Here is a 19,700-nt window from a genome sequence, read left to right as displayed (position 1 = left end):
AAAAAAAAAAAAAAAAAAAAAAAAAAAAAAAAAAAAAAAAAAAATTTTTTAGCAGTGATAATAGGGTAAATAGAAGTTATTCAGTTATTTTTTTAAACCTTTTAGTACAATCCTTCCCCTCTCTTTTTTTTTTTTTGCAGGTAGTCTATGCCTTGTTAATGCCTGCTGGTGCGCCTCTGGCTGATGATTCCTCTGATTTTCAATTTCACTTCTTGAAAAGTGGTGGCCTACCCCTTGTCCTGAGTATGCTAACCAGAAATAACTTCCTACCAAATGCAGATATGGAAACTCGAAGGGGTGCCTACCTCAATGCTCTTAAAATAGCCAAACTGTTGCTAACTGCCATTGGTTATGGCCACGTTCGAGCGGTGGCAGAAGCTTGTCAGCCAGGTGTAGAAGGCGTGAATCCCATGACATCGGTAATACAGACTTTCCAAAAATCTTTTTATAATAGTAGATAGCAATTTTTAAAGTTAAACTTCTCAGCAACTCTTAAGTATAGAGTTCAAGGTTGACTGAAAAATGTTAAAGTTCCTTTCCAGCAGTACCTTAGAGGTTTTTCTCTATTAAGTTATATTGTTATTAAAAGTACAAATGTTCTTCACTGACTTTGCTACTAATTTGAGAGAGCAGTTCTCTGTTCACTTAAATCCTGCTTGGCTTTCAATTATTTTAAACCTAACTAAAACCCCATATGAACCTCTTATTAACTTGTGCCTGCAGACATGTAAAGACACAGGTGATAATAAGATATGTAATTGATTTAGGCTGTTACCAGCTTCCCTTCTTTCTTCGAAGGGCTTAACCTCCAGTTCTGAGCTTATTTTGACTCTGTCTTTGCCATGTCTTAAGACATGCCAGAATTTGATGCTTATTTGTGAGAGGTCAAAGTATGCATTTAATTTTAACTAAAATTTTAGTTCTTTTACATACATTGTAAGTGATGGTTTTACTAAATTACTGATAGAAGATAAAAGTTTCAGGGATAAAGATTTTCTTTAGAAATAGCTTAGGTCTTAATTGGGGAGATTGGGATGTTGATAATTATGATAATATCACATAATTGTTTTAGGTGTGATAATATTGTGGTTATGTTTAAAAGGAAGAGCCCCTATATGTTTGAAATAAATGCTGAAATATTTGCATATGAAATTATATGACACCCACGATTTGTTTGAAAACAATCCTGGGATGGGGAGAAGATGAAAAGTGGTAGGGAAAGGGGTAGTTAGGTAAAACAATCTTAGTCCACTGTTGATGATTATGGAAGCTGGGTAATTGGGTACACGGGAATCATTGTACTATTCTGGCCACTTGTGTATGTGTTAGAAATTTTCTGTAAAAAATAAAAAGCTTAATTTTTATATTGTTTTGAATTGCTGATCCCATCTTTGTTAGGATTAAAAGAAAAAAGTAGTTCTTACTAGGTTAAAAAAAGACAGGTTCTTGTTAGGATAAAAACGGATTCTTGTTATGATCCCTGACACAGGTGCTTAATGAAGTACATGGTAAACAATTACATACTTCCCTTTTTACATTTTCCTTAATATTTATTCAAAGAATGTGCCACTGTGGATACAAAGGTAGCTGATAGCCTCTAATCTCAAGGAGCCCACGGTCAGTAGGGGTTAAGCGTAAAAGTAGTAGTATAGAAATATCTTAAATAATGTAGAAATATTTATAATACATAGAAAGGGAGTTACAATGTGAAGGTAGGCAGAATTGCCTAACAACTACTTAATAAAATTAGTCTGTTTTTTCTCATTGATTTAAAATCTTGGTTTTACTATTAAGTAAAAACACTGCTACTTTCATATGTTAGTCCAGTTATTATTCTTTTTTAGGTATTCCTTAATTTTTTCTCCTTCTAAAGCAGAGTTTGATGACAATGGAGAATATGAGCAGGGTCTGCCCAGGGGGCATATATGTTAGAGATGTGCAATGCTTTACTGAGTCTCTAGATGAGGTTGGAACCAGTCTGTTCCGTTTATCATTTATCTTCTGCAAGTTAAGCTGAGCCCAGATGTAGAAATACAAGTTGGATTGATCTAAAACAGGGGTTTGCAGAGAGACATGAGGCACTGCAATGCACAAGAAAGAGAAACAGCCCACTTTATTGGCAATGTGAAGTGCTTTTTGTGTAACTCACCACAGGTTCTACAATGTATATATGGAAAGAGGTCATCCTGAGGGAGTGTTGATGAATAAGGAGCAAATGGTTGGGTCTGGTTATGTACAAGTTATTTACTCCAAATAAAATGGTTAACTTTTTTCAGGTCAACCAAGTTACTCATGATCAAGCAGTGGTGCTACAAAGTGCCCTTCAGAGCATTCCAAATCCGTCGTCTGAGTGTATGCTTAGAAATGTGTCAGTTCGCCTTGCTCAGCAGATATCTGATGAGGTTAGTGTTATGCTATAAAGATTATATATGTGTATCTATTTTATACTATATAATGTGTGTTATGTATTATGTTTTATATAAAGGTTATTTAGAACCAACCCTTATTACAATTTTAATTTTCCTGGACCCACTCATTTTAATCACTGTCTCAGTCTAGAAGAAGTTTCCTGGGCTGGCCGGTTAGCTCAGTTGGTTAGAGTGCAGTCTTGTAACACCAAGGTCAAGGGTTCAGGTCCCCATACCGGCCAGTTGCCAAAAAAAAATGAGAAGTTTCCTTAACATCAGTTTTATCTATTATTAATACTAGTACTTTCTGTTATTAATCAACTTTATGTACAATAAACAATATCCTTTTAAAGTATACAGTTCAGTGAATTTTGACAAACGCATATATGTGGGAAACCACTGCCAAAATCAAGACAATTTCCATCACTCTTTCCTTATGCCCCTTTGCAGTCTGTTCTTCCCTCCATCCCTGGCCTCAGGTAACCACTCATATTTTTGTCCCTACAGAGTATTTTTTGTTTTCTAGAATTTTATACAGATGGATCATACAGTGTGTGTGTGTGTGTGTGTGTGCTTTTGGGTCCGGCTGCTTTCACTAATAATAATGACTTTGGGAAATTATCTATGTTGTGTGGATCAGTAGTTCATTCCTTTTTATTGCTGAGTAGTATTCCATTGTGAATATTCCACATTTTATTTATCCATATACTTTAGCAACAGATACTTGGATTGTTTTCCTTTTATGTTTGTGAATAAAGCTTCTGTGAACATTCTGTACAAGTGTTTATCTACACACAGGTTTTCTGTACAAGTGTTTATCTACACACAGGTTTTGATTTCTCTTGGATAAGAAACTAGGAGTGGTATGGTTGTCATCTTTGTTGTAAAGATAGTACACGGCCAGATACTAACTTGGAGAGCATACTTCGTGGTATTGCTATTGAAAGAAGAAATAGGACAAAGGAAACTTGGGAACCTAAAGACAGTGGTGCTACTCGTGGCAATTCCTGTTTCCGTTATAAGAAGAAACACTTTTTTGTTTTTCTATTGATTATTCCTCTCTAATATTCTATCAGCAGTTTTAATTACTCATTATCTTGCAGGCTTCAAGATATATGCCTGATATTTGTGTAATTAGAGCTATACAAAAAATTATCTGGGCATCAGGATCTGGGTCATTACAGCTAGTATTTAGCTCAAATGAAGAAATCACTAAAATTTATGAGAAGGTAAGAATTATCACAGAAATATATTTCTTTTAAATCTGCTTAATTGTGTGTGTTGCTAAATTTTTGTTTGCTGCCTTTAAAAACTGAATCACTCGCATCTTAATGGTTGAAAATTAATGGTAGCCATAGATGAGTATATAGTAAAATTTTACTTTGAAAATACTTAAGAATCCTGCCATGAGGCTCCTTTTTAAATGGAACTTTTTCTGCCTCTCACTGGGGTCATAAATAATGGTCTCATACTGAATTTGCTTTCTCCCGTTCTCTGTATCATCTTTCTGTCCTATGTAAATTTGGTTTAGTTAATTGTCGGTTATGGTATTGTGGCATTTAAATATTTTTATGTGATTCCCTTAAAGCAGTCAAAAGTAGGAAGAGTGTCAGCCAATTAGATATCGTCCCTCACCTGTTAGATTAAGCAAATTATCTGAAGAGAAGCTGTGGTTGGCTGTTTCCTGTCATAGGTTCCTGCCCCTGGTAGCCACTGCTGCGTATTTAGGAGAAATTGAGTTATAGGAACTTCTCTGGCTGGGTAGAACTTTCTCTTTATGGCCAACATAATCCTGATATGCACAGAATATAAGTTGATGTCCCATAATGTCTGTCTGGGTGTTCATTCCCCAATTAATTGAATGCCTAATTCTGTTTCAGGCATGTACTGTAGTTACTACTTTTTGATAAATAAAGTCAGATTAAAATTTATTAGATACCTAAGCAAGCATATTTTATGCTGTGAAAGACCTTCTGAACAATTGTTCAAGATAATTGATTTAGAATAAAATGGTGCAGTAGGCAAGTTAGATAATGGAACTAGTAAAAAGTACCTAAGTGCCTTGCCAGAGTGGTTCTTGAGAAAGGAATGATTGGTGGTGCAGAAGTACACAATTCAGGAGTTCTCTGGGGTCCTGAAGGACAGAGAAGTAGGTGGTATGCTCAGTGTGCTCCTTCAGCCCTCCTTGGAACATAGCAAAATATTGGAATTAGACTTCATTTTCTATTATAGTCATTTCCAGACTATTCTAAAGGGACCGCAAGAGTTGTAGGTAAAGAGGCTGAGGCCAAGTGGTTTAGGAAGGTAAGTTTTAAGCCCTAAATTGAAGTTGTATGAGATTTTTCTTGAATGCTTCTCTAGTAGATAATTTGCTCCTGATTATAATTTTACAGACCAATGCGGGCAATGAGCCGGACTTGGAAGATGAACAGGTTTGCTGTGAAGCATTGGAAGTGATGACACTATGTTTTGCCTTGATTCCAACAGCCTTAGATGCTCTTAGTAAAGAAAAGGCTTGGCAGACATTCATTATTGATTTACTGTTGCACTGTCACAGCAAGTATGTGCCTTTTTTAATTATAAGAAACTTGATCTTATTTTCATAAGCAGAAATGAATTAATTTATTCTGGCAAAATGTATCCCAGAAATCAAATATTTATTGTCTCTATAGCATGTTGGTATTGAGGAAAATTTTCTTTAACAGTGTTTTGCTTAACCTAGATTTGTTTGATTTTAGTCTCTGTAAAATGCCAACATTAATTCTCAAATTACTAATTAGTTTTTTTCTAATTTCAGAATTCAGTTTCACCTAAGAGTTGGTCTGTGTGTGTGTATATATATATATAAGCCCATTTTAAAAAATCTGGTTTACAAGATTTAAATTAAATAGGACATTAGTCTCCTGTCTTAGATTCCTAGATGCCAGGTTTTTAAAGTCAAACTGTTAATTTGATGTGAAATTCATGAGACAGGGTTATTGTAAGAACTTTTGCAGTTTACACTGAGAGTAAAGATGAATTATAAAGGCCTTGTGTTCATTTCAAGAGCATTTAATCAGTGACAGTAATTTTGTTTCGGGCTTCTTTTTATGCATATCAACCAGATTTGTAGAGAATGTTGGTTTCTATCCTCTTATGTCAGTCTGATCCTGACCTTCACATATAAGGTAACTTTTTAAACTCCAGCTTTAGTGTCACTGTTAATCTGTTTCATATACAGTTTGTGAAAAGACACAGCAAATGTTCCCTATGCTTATGCTGTAACATGCCATTCAACAACGACAAAATTAATTGGTGAAAGGTTAGCATAAAGTCAAAATAAGCAATTTGCTGAAATGAAGCCTAATGATAAAGCATAAAAAAATGTACACAATGTAATGGGGTATGTTCAACTGGCCAACTCCAGAGGATGCTCTAAAGTGATTTAGTGGGTCTCACATGGGTATGTCTACTATTTTAAGAAGTTCTTTGGGTAACTTCCTTGAAGACATCAGTCCATCCTATTCAGAAATTCCTTTAATAGGATTACTACAAATTAGGTTGGGCTTGCTACCTCCTTGAGAAGACTATCATCATTGGACAACTCAGCACACTGAAAAAGATAAATAGGTGGAGTACGTATAGTTCCATTTAACAATGCATTTGGGTGGGGTTGTGAGGAGAGGAAAGATATTCAGCCAACATCTTAACGAAGTCAAACCTGGAGGTAGCAAATTTTTTATTCTATGTTCATTTTTTTATATCTTTAAATTGGGAACTTGTTTCACCTCTTAGGCTAAGAAGAATTAAGGAACTTGGTTTAACAGGTTTTCTGCCCTCTACCCTTTATGAAAATTCTCCTCATGTAAGTTAGAACCATTTCATCCCTCTCTTCCTTGAAACTTACACACAGTGGGGTAAAGTACTGTAGAAAGCACTTATGTCTGTGTTATCTTGTTTGCAGTAATAAAGGGAGTGTTCTAAGGTTAAGATCTTTTTGAGCTTTAGGTATCTAATTTTTTCCTCTAATACTCTCACCCTGCTATGTGGTTTTCAGTCATTTTATAAATATCTGTGTACGTACTGTAGGTTTAAAATTCCTTATTTTCATTTGTAAGAATTTAACAGCAAACCTGACCTGAACATTACTTGTTGGCATTAACTTTCTAAAATCTGAATCCCCAAACACATCTGGCCCTGGGGGGGGTTCACATAAGGGCTTGTGAACCAAAGTCCACAAGTCTGCCCCTCAAGTGGAGTTTATACTTGAATAACATTACTAACCAGCATAGCTATTTATAAAGTATTTCTCACTTAATCCCTATAGCAACTCAGAAGTAGACTTTGCTAATGGAAGGGCTGAGGCTATTTAAATTTAAGTGACTGACAAGCCATACCATCACTAAATGCCAAAACTAAGACTCAAACAAGGTTTTTTGCCTCTTGAGTTCTGACTTATTTCTGCCATAGTTTGGCTCTGACTATAATTATAATCCACCAGCAAATATGTGAGTCCCTACTATGTGCTTAGCAGTTAAAATCCAAAGTCATATAATGCAGTTCTTACAGTCAAGGAACTTTGAGACAGAAATTGGTGCCATGAAAGGTGAAGTGCTTTGAGAATTGGGAGAGGAATACGTTGCTTTCTACCTGGAAGGAGCAGAAGTGAAGGTTTTGTGCAAGATGTAGCATGTGAGCTAACGTTTGTGCGGTATTTATATGCGCATAAAAATGGAAGATGGGCATTGCTAGTGCTCTCCCTCTTTCTCTCCCCCACTCCCAGTTGTGATGCTTCCTTTATCTTTGGACTCTATATACTTTCCTCCTCTCATGACTGCTTCTACCCTCGTCTAAGCAACCAGTACCCATTGCTTGGACACCTGCAATGTCCTTGGTTTTTCCACCGCTAGTGTTATACCCCTCTAATCTGTTGATCACACTGCAGGTAATGATCTCTGCAAAATATGATTGTGTTGCTTTCCTGCTTAAAATTTCTCCATGTCTTCCCATTACCTTTGAATTAAATCCAGGTATTTAAATTTGGCTTATAAGCACTCTACAATTTGGCCCTACTTCTACTCACTTGTAAGTTTCAACTTAAATGCCACATTTTCCAGTAACTTTTCCTTATCCCTATATTGGAAGGTTTCCCAGACCTCTGTTCCTTTTAGGTGGTCTGCTTCTATTATTTTATTGCAATTAGTTGCAATTGAATTTGAATTTCACTAGGTGTGATATGCTTTTCCATCCTCCTCCAGGGCCTCTTGCTTTATACTCTGCCTACTTAACCCATTTATATTACTTCTGATCCTTGAAGGCATTTGACTTTGCCACTCCTGGGAATAATGCTCAGAGCAGAGCTGAGTATTCTGGTTTGATACATAGACGAGTAAAGGATAATACTATAAACAAAGATTAGTAGGAGTCAGTTTGACGAAAGGCCTATAATACTGAGATCTAAGTAGTGTTAGATTTCAGTATGATAGACAATCTCATTTGTTTGGTAAATATTTATCAAGTATCTGTTGTATATCTATTGTATATAATAGTGGCACTGTTCTAGCCACTGTGGATATAGCAGTAAGCAAAACAGACAAAATCTCAGCGTACTTGAAGCTTACATGCCAAAGGAGATGGGAAAGGGAAGACATACAGGAAAATACATGAGTATGGTATGTTGTGGAGAAAAATAAAGTAGGAAAGAGAGATAAAGGGGTGGGGGGTTGATTAGTGAAGTTCAGTTTTATATAGGGTGGTCAGAGGAGGCTTCATTAAGGCAGTGACCTCTAAACAAAGCTCTGAAAGAGTAAGGTAATGATCTGTGTAGATAACGGGGGGAAGCATGTTTTAAGCAGAAGGAACAACAGATGTAGTGTTAAAGACCAGCAAGAAAACCAGTATGGCTGGAACAGAGTAAGGAATACAGTTGTAGGGGGTGAGGTCAGAGAGGGTAACAGGCTGTCTGTAAGGATTTTGTAGGTCATTATGAAGATACTGACTTTTACCCTAAGCAAGACGGGAACCTATTGGAAGGTTTTGAGCAGAGAAATAACGTTCTCTCACTTAACATTGTAAGTTTATTCTGGTTACTGTGTTGAGCATAGGCTATAGGGTAGCAGGAAAAGCAGACTATTTCATTAATCTGAATTAAAGATGACAGTGGCTTGGAAGTACGGCAGTAGTAGAAACAGTAAGAAATGATCAGATTCTGGGTGTGTTATGAAGATAGAGGCATCAGCATTTGTTGACAGAAATAAGTTTCTTTTGAAGCACCGTAGAAGTCTGCATATGCTCAGGGGAGTTTAATCGGGAATTGACAAGCACCAACTCTTTATGGACTCTGATTCTATTTGAGCTGCATACGAAACTTGTTTCAAAATAAACCAAGGCAGCGAGAGAGACATACACCTTTGAAAATCTGATAAAAATTATAGACTTTCTCCCCAGAAAATTATGTATTTCTGACTTCAGTTTATTTGGGTTCCCCCTCAAGCTCTATCCACAAAATCTTAGGGGCTTCTGAGTTGCTCTGGTTTATAGACCCGTGAACTGTTTTCAGAAACCTCTTGAAAAACATCCAGGAGAGAGATTAGTAAATTAGGTTCTGAGCTCTGTAGCAGCTAATACAAAGACAGAAACATAGTTACCCATGAAATGTTGTCTGTGGTGTGTGTGAGATACACAAATGCTTAGTCAGCAAATACTTGTTGAGTACCTTCCATGTGTCAGACATGGTTCTAGGTGCCAGGAACTCTTGCATCAACAAAGCAAAGCCTCTACCATGAAAGTACTTACTTTCTAATGGAGACAGACCACCATCTTGTCAACAAATTGTATTTATACATTTGGTAACTGGTTCTTGAGCACCTACTGTATGCCAGACACTATTCTAGGTTCTAGAGACACAGTGTTACCTAAATGGGTGATGTGCCTGCTCCCTTACAGCATTTCTTCTTCTATTCTTTCTATATAGAATATAATACAGTTTTTTTAAAGATAGATCCATAATGGTTAGGTAAAATCCCCAGTACTTGGACAAGTTTTTACCATGGGCCATCATAGAGAAAATATTGTATAACACAGTGATTCTCAGTCTTCAGAGCACATTAGAATCACCTGAGGGATTTGTTAACACATTGCTGGGCTCTACTCCCAGTATGAAAGAGCCTGAGAGTTGGCGTTTCTAACAAGTTCCCAGGTGATGCTCATGTTGCTGATCTGGGGACCATGCTTTTGGAACACATCTGCAGCAATATCCTTACTGTGATTGCAACAGAATTTCCACAAAACTATTGTTCCAAAGCACAATTGAGTGAAAATCTTATGGAATGCCAAAAAGATGCATAAAGCTTACTGTAGAGCATTTTGTATCTAGAGGAGCGTTTCCAGCCTGTTCAGAAGAGAGGTGTTAGAAGGTATCCTCAAACGTGTAGTGACAATTCGAGGTTATAGTCCTGGACATAACAGCTTGAGTTCATCTATTATGTATTGCTGGCATGAGTGCTTAAGAGGGGATTATTTTATCTCCGCCTTTTTCCTCCCCCACTGCCCAGAGAGAACAGTGTTAGAATCTTTTTCTTTTTAATGAAAATAATGTGTTAAATGTGAAACATTTTTATTTCAGAACTGTTCGTCAGGTGGCCCAGGAGCAGTTCTTTTTGATGTGTACCAGATGTTGCATGGGACACAGGCCTCTACTTTTCTTCATTACTCTACTCTTTACCGTTTTGGGGGTGAGACATTTTTTATTATGCTTATTGATGTACTTTATTCTTTAACAAGGAACATTCAGAAATTTATGGTTTTAGCTTGCATTGAAGTTAGGTCATTCTATATTTAATAAATAAAATATCAGTCATGTCCTGTACTGTTTTAGTAATTTGCTCTAGTTAACTCTGGGGGGGGGGGGGTTGTTTTTTTTTGTTTGTTTGTTTGTTTTTTGAGCATGGACATGTAAATTCATATTATTCTACTTTATTGTTTTCAGAGCACAGCCAGAGAGAGAGCTAAGCATTCAGGCGACTACTTCACTCTTTTAAGGCACCTTCTTAATTATGCTTACAATAGTAATATTAATGTACCCAATGCTGAAGTTCTTCTCAATAATGAAATCGATTGGCTCAAAAGAATCAGGGTAAGTTGCACTTGATACTGTGTTTATCATATCATTATTGGTAAATAGAGTACTTTATTAATAGATGGCTTACATTTGTAAGCATTTTGGTTTAAATGGGAAACTCCAAAGAGTAACAAAAAAGACTAAAGAATATACTTTATTGGTGGATTCACAGAATGAATGCATAACTAGTTTTGTAAAGTGCTTGCTTACTTGAAAGGTGGAGTAGTGCTCTTCAGCTTCTTCCATTTTAGTATTTTGGGCCATTTTGTAAATTTTTATTTCTTTTAAAAGTATTCTTGAATTATTTTAATCAAAAATAAACCTGATAGACTAGCAGTTTTGATCATAACACCTGGTTTTTTAACTTAGAATTGTATGAAAATTTATTTCTGAAGAGATTTGTAGTTTTCATCCTTCAGATTAATGTTTCTTTGTGATTGCTGGGGCAGGGGGGCAGCTGGACGGTACAAGGTATCCGTGACCGTGTTGTTATTAGCACCACACTCTTAGTGAGCTAACCAGAAAGCCCTAGATTAGCGTTTCTTTTAGTAGTTCGTAAAGCCTGCTTCCAGGAAGTTCTGAAGAAAACTGGCTTGAATGGAAAGGTTTAAGGGAATTACCTCATGTCCCTCCAGCTCTGTCTTGTTTTGGCTCTTCCCTCTCTTCCTCTTTACCTCCCTTTCATAAGTTAAGCATTTGATCTTTCTTTTCCCCCCTTTGGCAGGATGATGTTAAAAGAACAGGTGAAACAGGTGTTGAAGAGACGATCTTGGAAGGCCACCTTGGGGTAACAAAAGAGTTGCTGTCCTTTCAAACTCCTGAGAAAAAGTTTCATATTGGCTGTGAAAAGGGAGGTGCTAATCTCATTAAAGTAAGTTCTGTGGTTTTGGTCCTAAACTAGATATCATAGCCTTCTAAGTGCTTCTCATTAGATCTTTCTGGTTAATCTATATTATCATGTCTTTGGTGTATTATCTTGACCTTTTCTCTTTTTTACTTGTTTTTTAAGAATTTTTGTTAAGGTTACAATAATTTAAAAAATATAGTTGTGCCTTACTTTATTTAAGAGCTGCTTATAAATTTTGCATATAAATAAAATTTCAGTATAAAGTATTTTATAAAGTAAATAAGTATTTAATTTTTCTATTTAGAAAATCAAAATTATTCATTTTATCAGGCTGCTTAAATGAGGCAAACCTGTTTTGAAAAACTGCATCTTGTATATCATTTCTTTAATGAGTTTCTTCATGTATGTGGTAACTCAAGGAAACAAAACGTATTATTTTAGTACATTTTATTTTTATTCAAAATCGGTTTATTTTGGTATACATTTTGATTAGAAGAGTAAACTTATTTAAAATGTAAATTTTGTTAAGTACTATAGTTCTTAATACTTAAAATCTTTTAGTCTGAGGAAATAGGTATGCTTGTTAATTACAGTGAATAGTGTTTTGAAGTGGGATCTTTTTATTAGAAAATTTAAGTAAATTTTCTGAGACATAATGAGATCTTAAATTCTGATAAGTAATTTTAAAATTATCTCCTTAAAAGAGACATTTCTTTCGTTTCCTAAATATACATATCATTGTTAATATGTAACCTTTTTTTCAACTCTTTAGGAATTAATTGATGACTTCATCTTTCCTGCATCCAATGTTTACCTGCAGTATATGAGAAATGGGGAGCTCCCAGCTGAACAGGCTATTCCAGTCTGTAGTTCACCAGCTACAATTAATGCCGGTTTTGAGTTACTTGTAGCATTAGCTGTTGGCTGTGTGAGGAATCTCAAACAGATAGTAGATTCCTTGACTGAAATGTATTACATTGGCACAGCAATAACTAGTAAGTATTTTAAAATATAAAGTTATGATGATCGATAATTCTAATGTTTCAAATTCTACTTTCCTGGTTTTCTTTTAGTAAACAATTTCAACTCATGTTTTTCTTTTAGCAACTAGTTTGACATTTTTAACAAATGGATGTATAATTAAGACCATTATAAGCAGAGAGCCTTAATATAGGAAAAGTTTTCAGTCGTTTGTTAAATGTCATTCTGTAAGTGGTGCAAGTATTTGGCAAAGTAACTTCCATCTTGTTAAATCTGGAATAAAACCCAAACTTCAGAGTAATAAAGTAGACGAAGTAAATGCCAAAGAGTTCAAACTCAAAACTTTAAATTGCATGCATTGGAAACTTTCAGGCCCTTACGTAGAAGTTCTTTACATTATTTTCATGAGTTCTAAGAACATAAATATGGATTTTTGGAGATTAGAACGTGAGAAGATACCATTTTTAGTCCACTTATGTTCTCAGTTAATACCCACATCAAGCCCATGAAATAGGCTGCAGACCGCAGATCTTGCAGATAAGGAATTGAAGCTCAGAAGGGGTGAGGGCAGTATAAAATAACAGAAAAAGCAGAAATAACTCAAACACAACCGAGGCTGTTTTGCTTTAAGGGAAAATCACTATTTATCTACAACACTTAAGAATATAATTGATTATAGTAATTCTTTAAGAACATGTCAATTTTTTGATATGTTGTATTTCAGTTTATAAGAAAGTTTTTAATAACATCTTAGTCTCGGATTAAACTACTTAAAAGGTTAGGCCTTTAGCTATTTATTACATCAAATCTACATATAGTGAGGTGGTTTTTTGGTTTTTTTTTTAACTTAATGGGGAGTTTTTTGTTTACTTATTTTTTATTTAAGTGATATATTTGCATGGTAAAAATTCCAAGTACTAAAGGGTGTACACTAAAAAGTGTTTCTGCCCATTTCTTCCCCCGGGCCCCTTTGGTAGCTACAACCATTGTCATCGGTTCATGTCTATCCTCTGAGCATCTCTGTGTATGCAAAATCTACATATAAAATCTTTTTTTATTGTTGTTTAATTTTTTTAACCACAGATTGGAATAGTACACACGGTGTCCTTCACTTTTTTTTCCCACTCAATAGTATATCTGTCATTGTTCCCTTTCAGCACATAAAGATTTACCTAATTACATTTATTGTCTATATACCTTTTAGTTCAATATAAGCAGTCCCCTAGACAGTGATAGTATTGATGTTATTTCTAGGTTTATACTAGGTAGAGGGAGACGGGGAGAGATATGTACAGTGTTTTACAATTCTCACAGAACTTTAAAATGCACTATCTCATTTGTTCCTCAAAATGGCATTGTGGATATAGGCAAAGCAATTGTTATTATATTTACTAGGAGGAAACAGGAGCTGACCTGAGGGTAAAAAAAAGAGTTGATAAGCATCAGAACCAGGACATGAACCCAGGTGGTCTTAGGATTTTTTAAAACTGAGCAAGCTATAATGTGTTGATGTATTTAGATAACCTTTTGTGCCATGGTGAGTTTGAGGGTATATTTTAAAACATGCAAAAGTATAAACTAATAGGCCGGACCGTGGCTCACTCGGTAGAGTGCGGTGCTGATAACACCAAGGCCACGGGTTCGGATCCTATATAGGGATGGCCGGTTTGCTCACTGGCTGAGCGTGGTGCTGACAACACCAAGCCAAGGGTTGAGATCCCCTTACCCGTCATCTTTTAAAAAAAAAAAAAATGATAGAACTGCAAGGAGAAATTCCACTATTATACTTTGAAACTATATCACCCCTTTCTCAAAAGTAGATAAACTCAGCAGGCAGAAAATCAGAAAGGACATAGCCAAACTCAACAGGATCATCAACCAATGGGATATAATTGACACCTATAGACTGCTTCCTCCAAAAACAGCAGAATACAAATTCTTCTCAAGCTCACATGGAACATTAAAAAAAAAAAAAAAAAAGTATAAACTATTAAGAAAGTTAATGATGACTAAATGTAGACATTAGCATTATGCCACTTGTGTGACTACTTCTGAGACTGCAGTAGAAGCAACACCAGATAAAACGTGTTTGTGGATGCTCAGGTAAAAATCTGCGCAGTGGTGCATGTTGCCGTATATATTGGATTTGTTGAAGGTGAAATGGAGCGGTAATTGTTGCTAGTATTACTTTGTCAGCTTAATAGAGCTTAAAAGGACAAAACGATTGTGTTCATGCTACAAGAATCTTTTCTTCTCTCAGCTTGTGAAGCACTTACTGAGTGGGAATATCTGCCACCTGTTGGACCCCGCCCACCAAAAGGATTTGTGGGGCTGAAAAATGCCGGTGCTACTTGTTACATGAATTCTGTGATTCAGCAACTCTATATGATTCCGTCCATTAGGAATGGTATTCTTGCAATTGAAGGCACAGGTAGTGATGTAGATGATGATATGTCTGGGGATGAGAAGCAGGACAATGAGGTAAACTTTAGCTCTCATTTCTGTTTTCTGTGTTTGAAGTTCTGATACCACATTAATGTTCTCTCTTAAGAGAGTATTGTATTGTAATCAGATCTGTTAAAGAATATTTGCAAGTAGGGATGGACTCTCCCAACATGGACTGCTACCTCTTAACATAGTATAGTGTCCAATATCAATCAGACTTTAAAACTGCAGTTGATTTGTATATGTCTTTAAAGTAGCAGTTAATGTTCTCATTTTTTGTGTGTAGAGTTCAATATAATTTGGAGTTTGTGCAATGGTAAGAATCTTAATTTTTAATAACAGTTTAAATTATATTTTCACTTTCCTATTTTCATATTTTAATTATATATTGTTATTGATTTATACCAAGTTGTATGTAGTATCTGCTGAGTTCATTATCTGTGCCTGCTTTTAGGTTATTCTTATATTTCCCTCAGATTATAGCTCTTGTTTAGGAAACAAATTTCTCTCTACCTTAAGTAGTGTTACATGTTCTTCTGGCAAAATTTAGGCTACCTACTGAATATACAATGCAGAATAAAGCAGTGAAGAAGTTAGATTGTAATGGCAGATCAGAGTTGACATAACTATGATGCAGCTCTTCTGAGAAGAGAATATGGCAAGACTTAAGTTGTGGTCATGTTTGTACCCGCCCTATATTTATTTGTGTTTTTTGTTTGTTTGTTTTTACCTTTCCTTGTTTATAGTGTTAGTAGGAACCAAAGAGAGAAGCCAGAACATATTCTAATTGTAGTAAATGTCTTGAATGGTTCTTTCCTCATTCTCTCCAAGTCACCAGAACTGGTTTTACTCTGAAGAAGTAGTTTTATCACTATGGGGCTTCTGAAACATACACTCGCCTCAGCTTTTCCTCAGACTACTGAACCAGATTGTCCAGGGATTGGGGGTCTGCGCATTTTTACTTTTTTTGTTGTTGTTGAAAAAAAACTTCAGAGGGGACACTTACACCCATACCTGGTTAAGAATCACTGCTCTGAGGGAAAATTGGGAATCAAATTCTAGTTCTGTAGCCCATCATATCCCAGGGATGTCGAGTTAAACAAAAGTAAATATAGCTAATTGTACTGGCAAGAAGTAAATGAGGCACACAAAATATACAATTTCAAATTAGGTGTCTTGCCTTCGTTCCCGTAGTACCCTCTGCTCTGTGTTGTCTCAGCACCCCCCTGTACTGTAGGGGTGTTTTTGTTTTTTTGGTTTGGTTTTGGTTTTAGCTTATGTTCTTATGTCCCTGGGCTGTAAGTTTCGTGGACAAGAACTGGATATTGTCTATTGCTGTATCAAAGGTCTCAGGCACAGTTCAGAGCATAGAGAAGGATATTTAGTTAACTGTAAAAACAGCTAAATTCTGTGCTAGCTGCCATATGATTATGACTGTTAGGGATTCTGCCTTCATGTTACATCTTGTACCACTATTTTTTTTTAATTGTGGTAAAATACACATAAATATAAAATTTACCATCTTAACCACTTTTAAATGTGGCATTAAGTACGTTTACATTGTTATGTAACCATCACCACTATCCATCTCGAGAACTCTTTTCATCTTGCAGAACTCAAAACTCTGTACCCATTAAACAACTCCCCCATTCGCACCATCCCTCCAGTACCTGGCAACCACCATTATTTCTGCCTGTATGATTTTGACTACTCTAAGTACCTCATGTAAGTGAAATTATACAGTATTTGCCTTTTGGTGGCTGGCTTATTTCACTTAGCCTAATGTCCTCAAGTTTTATCCATGTTGTAGCAAGTGTCAGAATTTCCTTCCTTTTTAAGACGGAATAATATTCCATTGTGTTTTGCTTATTTGTTCATCTCTTGATGGACACGGGTTGCTTCCCCATTTTAACTATTGTAAATAATGCTGCTATGAACATGGATGTATAAATACCTCTTCGAGACACCAAAGAGGTATTCAGTTCTTTTGGATACATGCCCAGCAGTGGAAGTGCTGGATCATATGGTGATTTTATTTTTAATTTTTTGAGGAAACATTTTTTCCCCCAGCTGCACCATTTTACATTCGCACTAACAGTGTACAAGAGCTCCATTTTCTTCTTCAAATTCTTACCAACACTTGTTATATTCTCTCTCTCTCTTCTTTTTTTTTTGATAGTAGCCATCCTAATTGGGTGTGAGAGGTAGTATCTCCTTGTGGTTTTGATTTGCATTTCTCTAATGGTTAGTGATGTTGAACATCTTTTCCTGTTCTTCTTGGCCATTTCTATATCTTCTTTGGAGAAATGTTTCTTCAGATCTTTTGTCCATTTTTGAATTGAGTTGTTCCTGTTGTTGAGTTTTAGAAGTTCTCTATTCTGAATATTAATTTCTTACCACATATGTTATTTTGCAGTCTTTCTCCCATCCTGTTGATTGCCTTTTTACTCTTTTGATAGTGTCTTTGCACAACATTTAAAAATTTTCATAAGGTCCAATTCATCAATTTTTTGTTGTTGCCTGTGACTTAGGTACTGTATCCAAGAAATCATTACCAAATCTAGTATCTTGAAGCTTTTACCCTATGTTTTCTTTAAAAGTTTTGTGGTTTTAGCTCTTATGTTTAGGACTTTGATCCATTCTGTGTTAATTTTTGTATGTAATGTTAAGTAAGGGTCTAACTTGATTCTTTTGCATGTGGGTATCCAGTTTTCCCAGCACGATTTATTGAAGAATACTGCTACTGTTAATATTTTATCGAATGTTTATAGCTCCAAGTACTTAATATACATTGTCTGTTTATATAATTCTCAAAATAGCTACATAAAGAATATATTGTCCTCATTTACACATAAGGAAACTGGAGCTTAGAAAGTTGAAATAACTTTTACCTGCTCAAAATTACTTAGTTTATAAGTGGTAGAGCCTGCACTTGTGTCCAGTTCAGCCTAACTTAGTCACTACACTAATCCTACTCTGCCATATTTTATTATTTGTATTATCTACCTCTTTAATACATGGCCAGGGTTATTTGGTTATGATAACTCACGTGAAATGGTGGGGATAAACACTAATATTGTAAATTAAAATTTGTAAATTGAAAGTTAAGTGCTTTGGAAATAAACATGATAGAAGTACAAATCATTTGTTCACTGACTGTTTGGAATTTGTCTCAACATATTTTACTATACTTTAGATTAGCTCATTAATGATATTTTTTGGTTTCTAGAGCAATGTTGATCCCAGGGATGATGTATTTGGATATCCTCAACAATTTGAAGACAAACCAGCATTAAGTAAAACAGAAGATAGGAAGGAGTACAATATTGGTGTCCTAAGACACCTTCAGGTTATCTTTGGTCATTTAGCTGCTTCTCGATTACAATACTACGTGCCCAGAGGATTTTGGAAACAGTTCAGGTAAACTATGGATGGATAGTAATAGGGATACTTCTTAAGGCTTGATGAACATCTCAATACACTAATGTTAAACTACCGTTTGTTTTTTTTTTAATACCCTGAATGTGCCCCACTAATGTTAAACTTCTAAAATAATATGTTCGAAGACATCTTTATGTTTAATAGTTAAGTAGTAGTAATAGTCAAACTGTCCTTCTTAGTTAGGTTTTTTCTTTCTCATTGTCCTTATAGGAGGAGGTAGAAGCTGTCATAGTAAGGAGGGGCAGCATTCTTCAGTCTCTTAAGATACTAGCTTTTTACTATGAACACATCTAATATATACAGAAGTAGAAAGAATAGTCTGAACCCTTAGGTACTTGTCACCCAGCTTCAACAGTTGTCAGTTCGTGGCCAGTCTTGTTTAATCTACATTCCTACCTACTTTCTAGATTGTTGTGAAGCAAATCCAAAATATGTAGTTTCATTCATAACTACTTCAGTATGTATCTCTAATGTCTGCCTTAATTTGCCTAATTTTCTCATAATTGTTTTTTACTGGTGTTTTTTTATTTTGGGGGTTTTTTGGGGGGCGGCTGGCTGGTATGGGGACTGGTATTTTTAAAAATCAGTATCCAAATGAGGTCCATATACTGTAAATGATTGATAATGACTCTTCAGTCTCTTAGTCTTTTTTTCCACCTTATAATTATTTGTTTGGGGGTTGGGGGGGGTAGACAGGTAGTTTACCCTGTAAATTTTTCCACAGTCTAGATTTTGTTGATGGAATCCCTGTGGTATTTTAGAATCTTCTGTTTTCCTCTGTCCCCTGCATCTCCTTATAAATGCCTAGTAAAATCCAGAAGCTTGATCAGATTGAGTTGTTGTTTTTCTTTTTGTGGAATGGATAGGCAAGGCTACTTCATAAGTGTAATGTTTGCATCCATGAGGAGTGGCACGTATTATAATGTTAACAGCCATTGATTATCATTGTCTTAATACAGTATTTCATCAGGGTTACAAAATTATTCTAATTTTATCATTCTTTCATTTATTAGCTAGAATAGATCTATAAAGGGAAACTTTCCCTCACCAAATATTTGGCTACCCTAATGTATGATTTTATAGGAAAGGTAGGATAAATGCATTTCTTTTAAGTTAAAAAAAAAGCCAGAAAACCCCCCAAAAACCCAAATCCTTAATTCCATCTTTATCTTTCACTTCAGTGTGTGTCATGCACTGTATTTATTAGGTGCTAGATACAATATAAACACATAACTCTATTGTGTATGAAAAAGGCTATAATCCTTCATAGCAGTTGTTTTTTGTTTTAAATACAAGGTAGCTCCCATATAGCTGAGAGAAGGGGAAACAAAAGGTCTCCTGACACTAACACTCTGGTCCACCTTCCCTGCTTCTGGCAGAGCATCTCCCTTGTTACCTATAAGGATACTACTTAGATTTCTTTTGAAACCACTGCTTTATAGTACAATGACAACTCCCCCACCCCGGCCCCCTGCCCCCT

General features: G+C 35.6%; 1 protein-coding gene across 1 annotated transcript in view; it reads left to right on the top strand.

Moving 5' to 3' along the window:
• Positions 1-19,700, top strand: part of USP9X (ubiquitin specific peptidase 9, X-linked) — a 129,294-nt gene that overhangs the window by 87,521 nt on the left and 22,073 nt on the right. Inside the window, exons 23-32 of the mRNA XM_008585153.1 lie at positions 141-419; positions 2,277-2,402; positions 3,512-3,637; positions 4,802-4,968; positions 10,012-10,120; positions 10,375-10,521; positions 11,231-11,377; positions 12,126-12,348; positions 14,595-14,815; positions 18,009-18,199. Coding sequence (XP_008583375.1) covers positions 141-419; positions 2,277-2,402; positions 3,512-3,637; positions 4,802-4,968; positions 10,012-10,120; positions 10,375-10,521; positions 11,231-11,377; positions 12,126-12,348; positions 14,595-14,815; positions 18,009-18,199 — 1,736 coding nt within the window. The remainder of the gene's footprint in view (positions 1-140; positions 420-2,276; positions 2,403-3,511; positions 3,638-4,801; positions 4,969-10,011; positions 10,121-10,374; positions 10,522-11,230; positions 11,378-12,125; positions 12,349-14,594; positions 14,816-18,008; positions 18,200-19,700) is intronic.

This window comes from Galeopterus variegatus, unplaced genomic scaffold, assembly GCF_000696425.1.
Source record: "Galeopterus variegatus unplaced genomic scaffold, G_variegatus-3.0.2 Scaffold105, whole genome shotgun sequence".
NCBI lineage: Eukaryota > Metazoa > Chordata > Mammalia > Dermoptera > Cynocephalidae > Galeopterus > Galeopterus variegatus.
The sequence above is the reverse complement of the archived record's forward strand: the minus strand, read 5'-3'. Positions and strand labels throughout refer to the sequence as shown.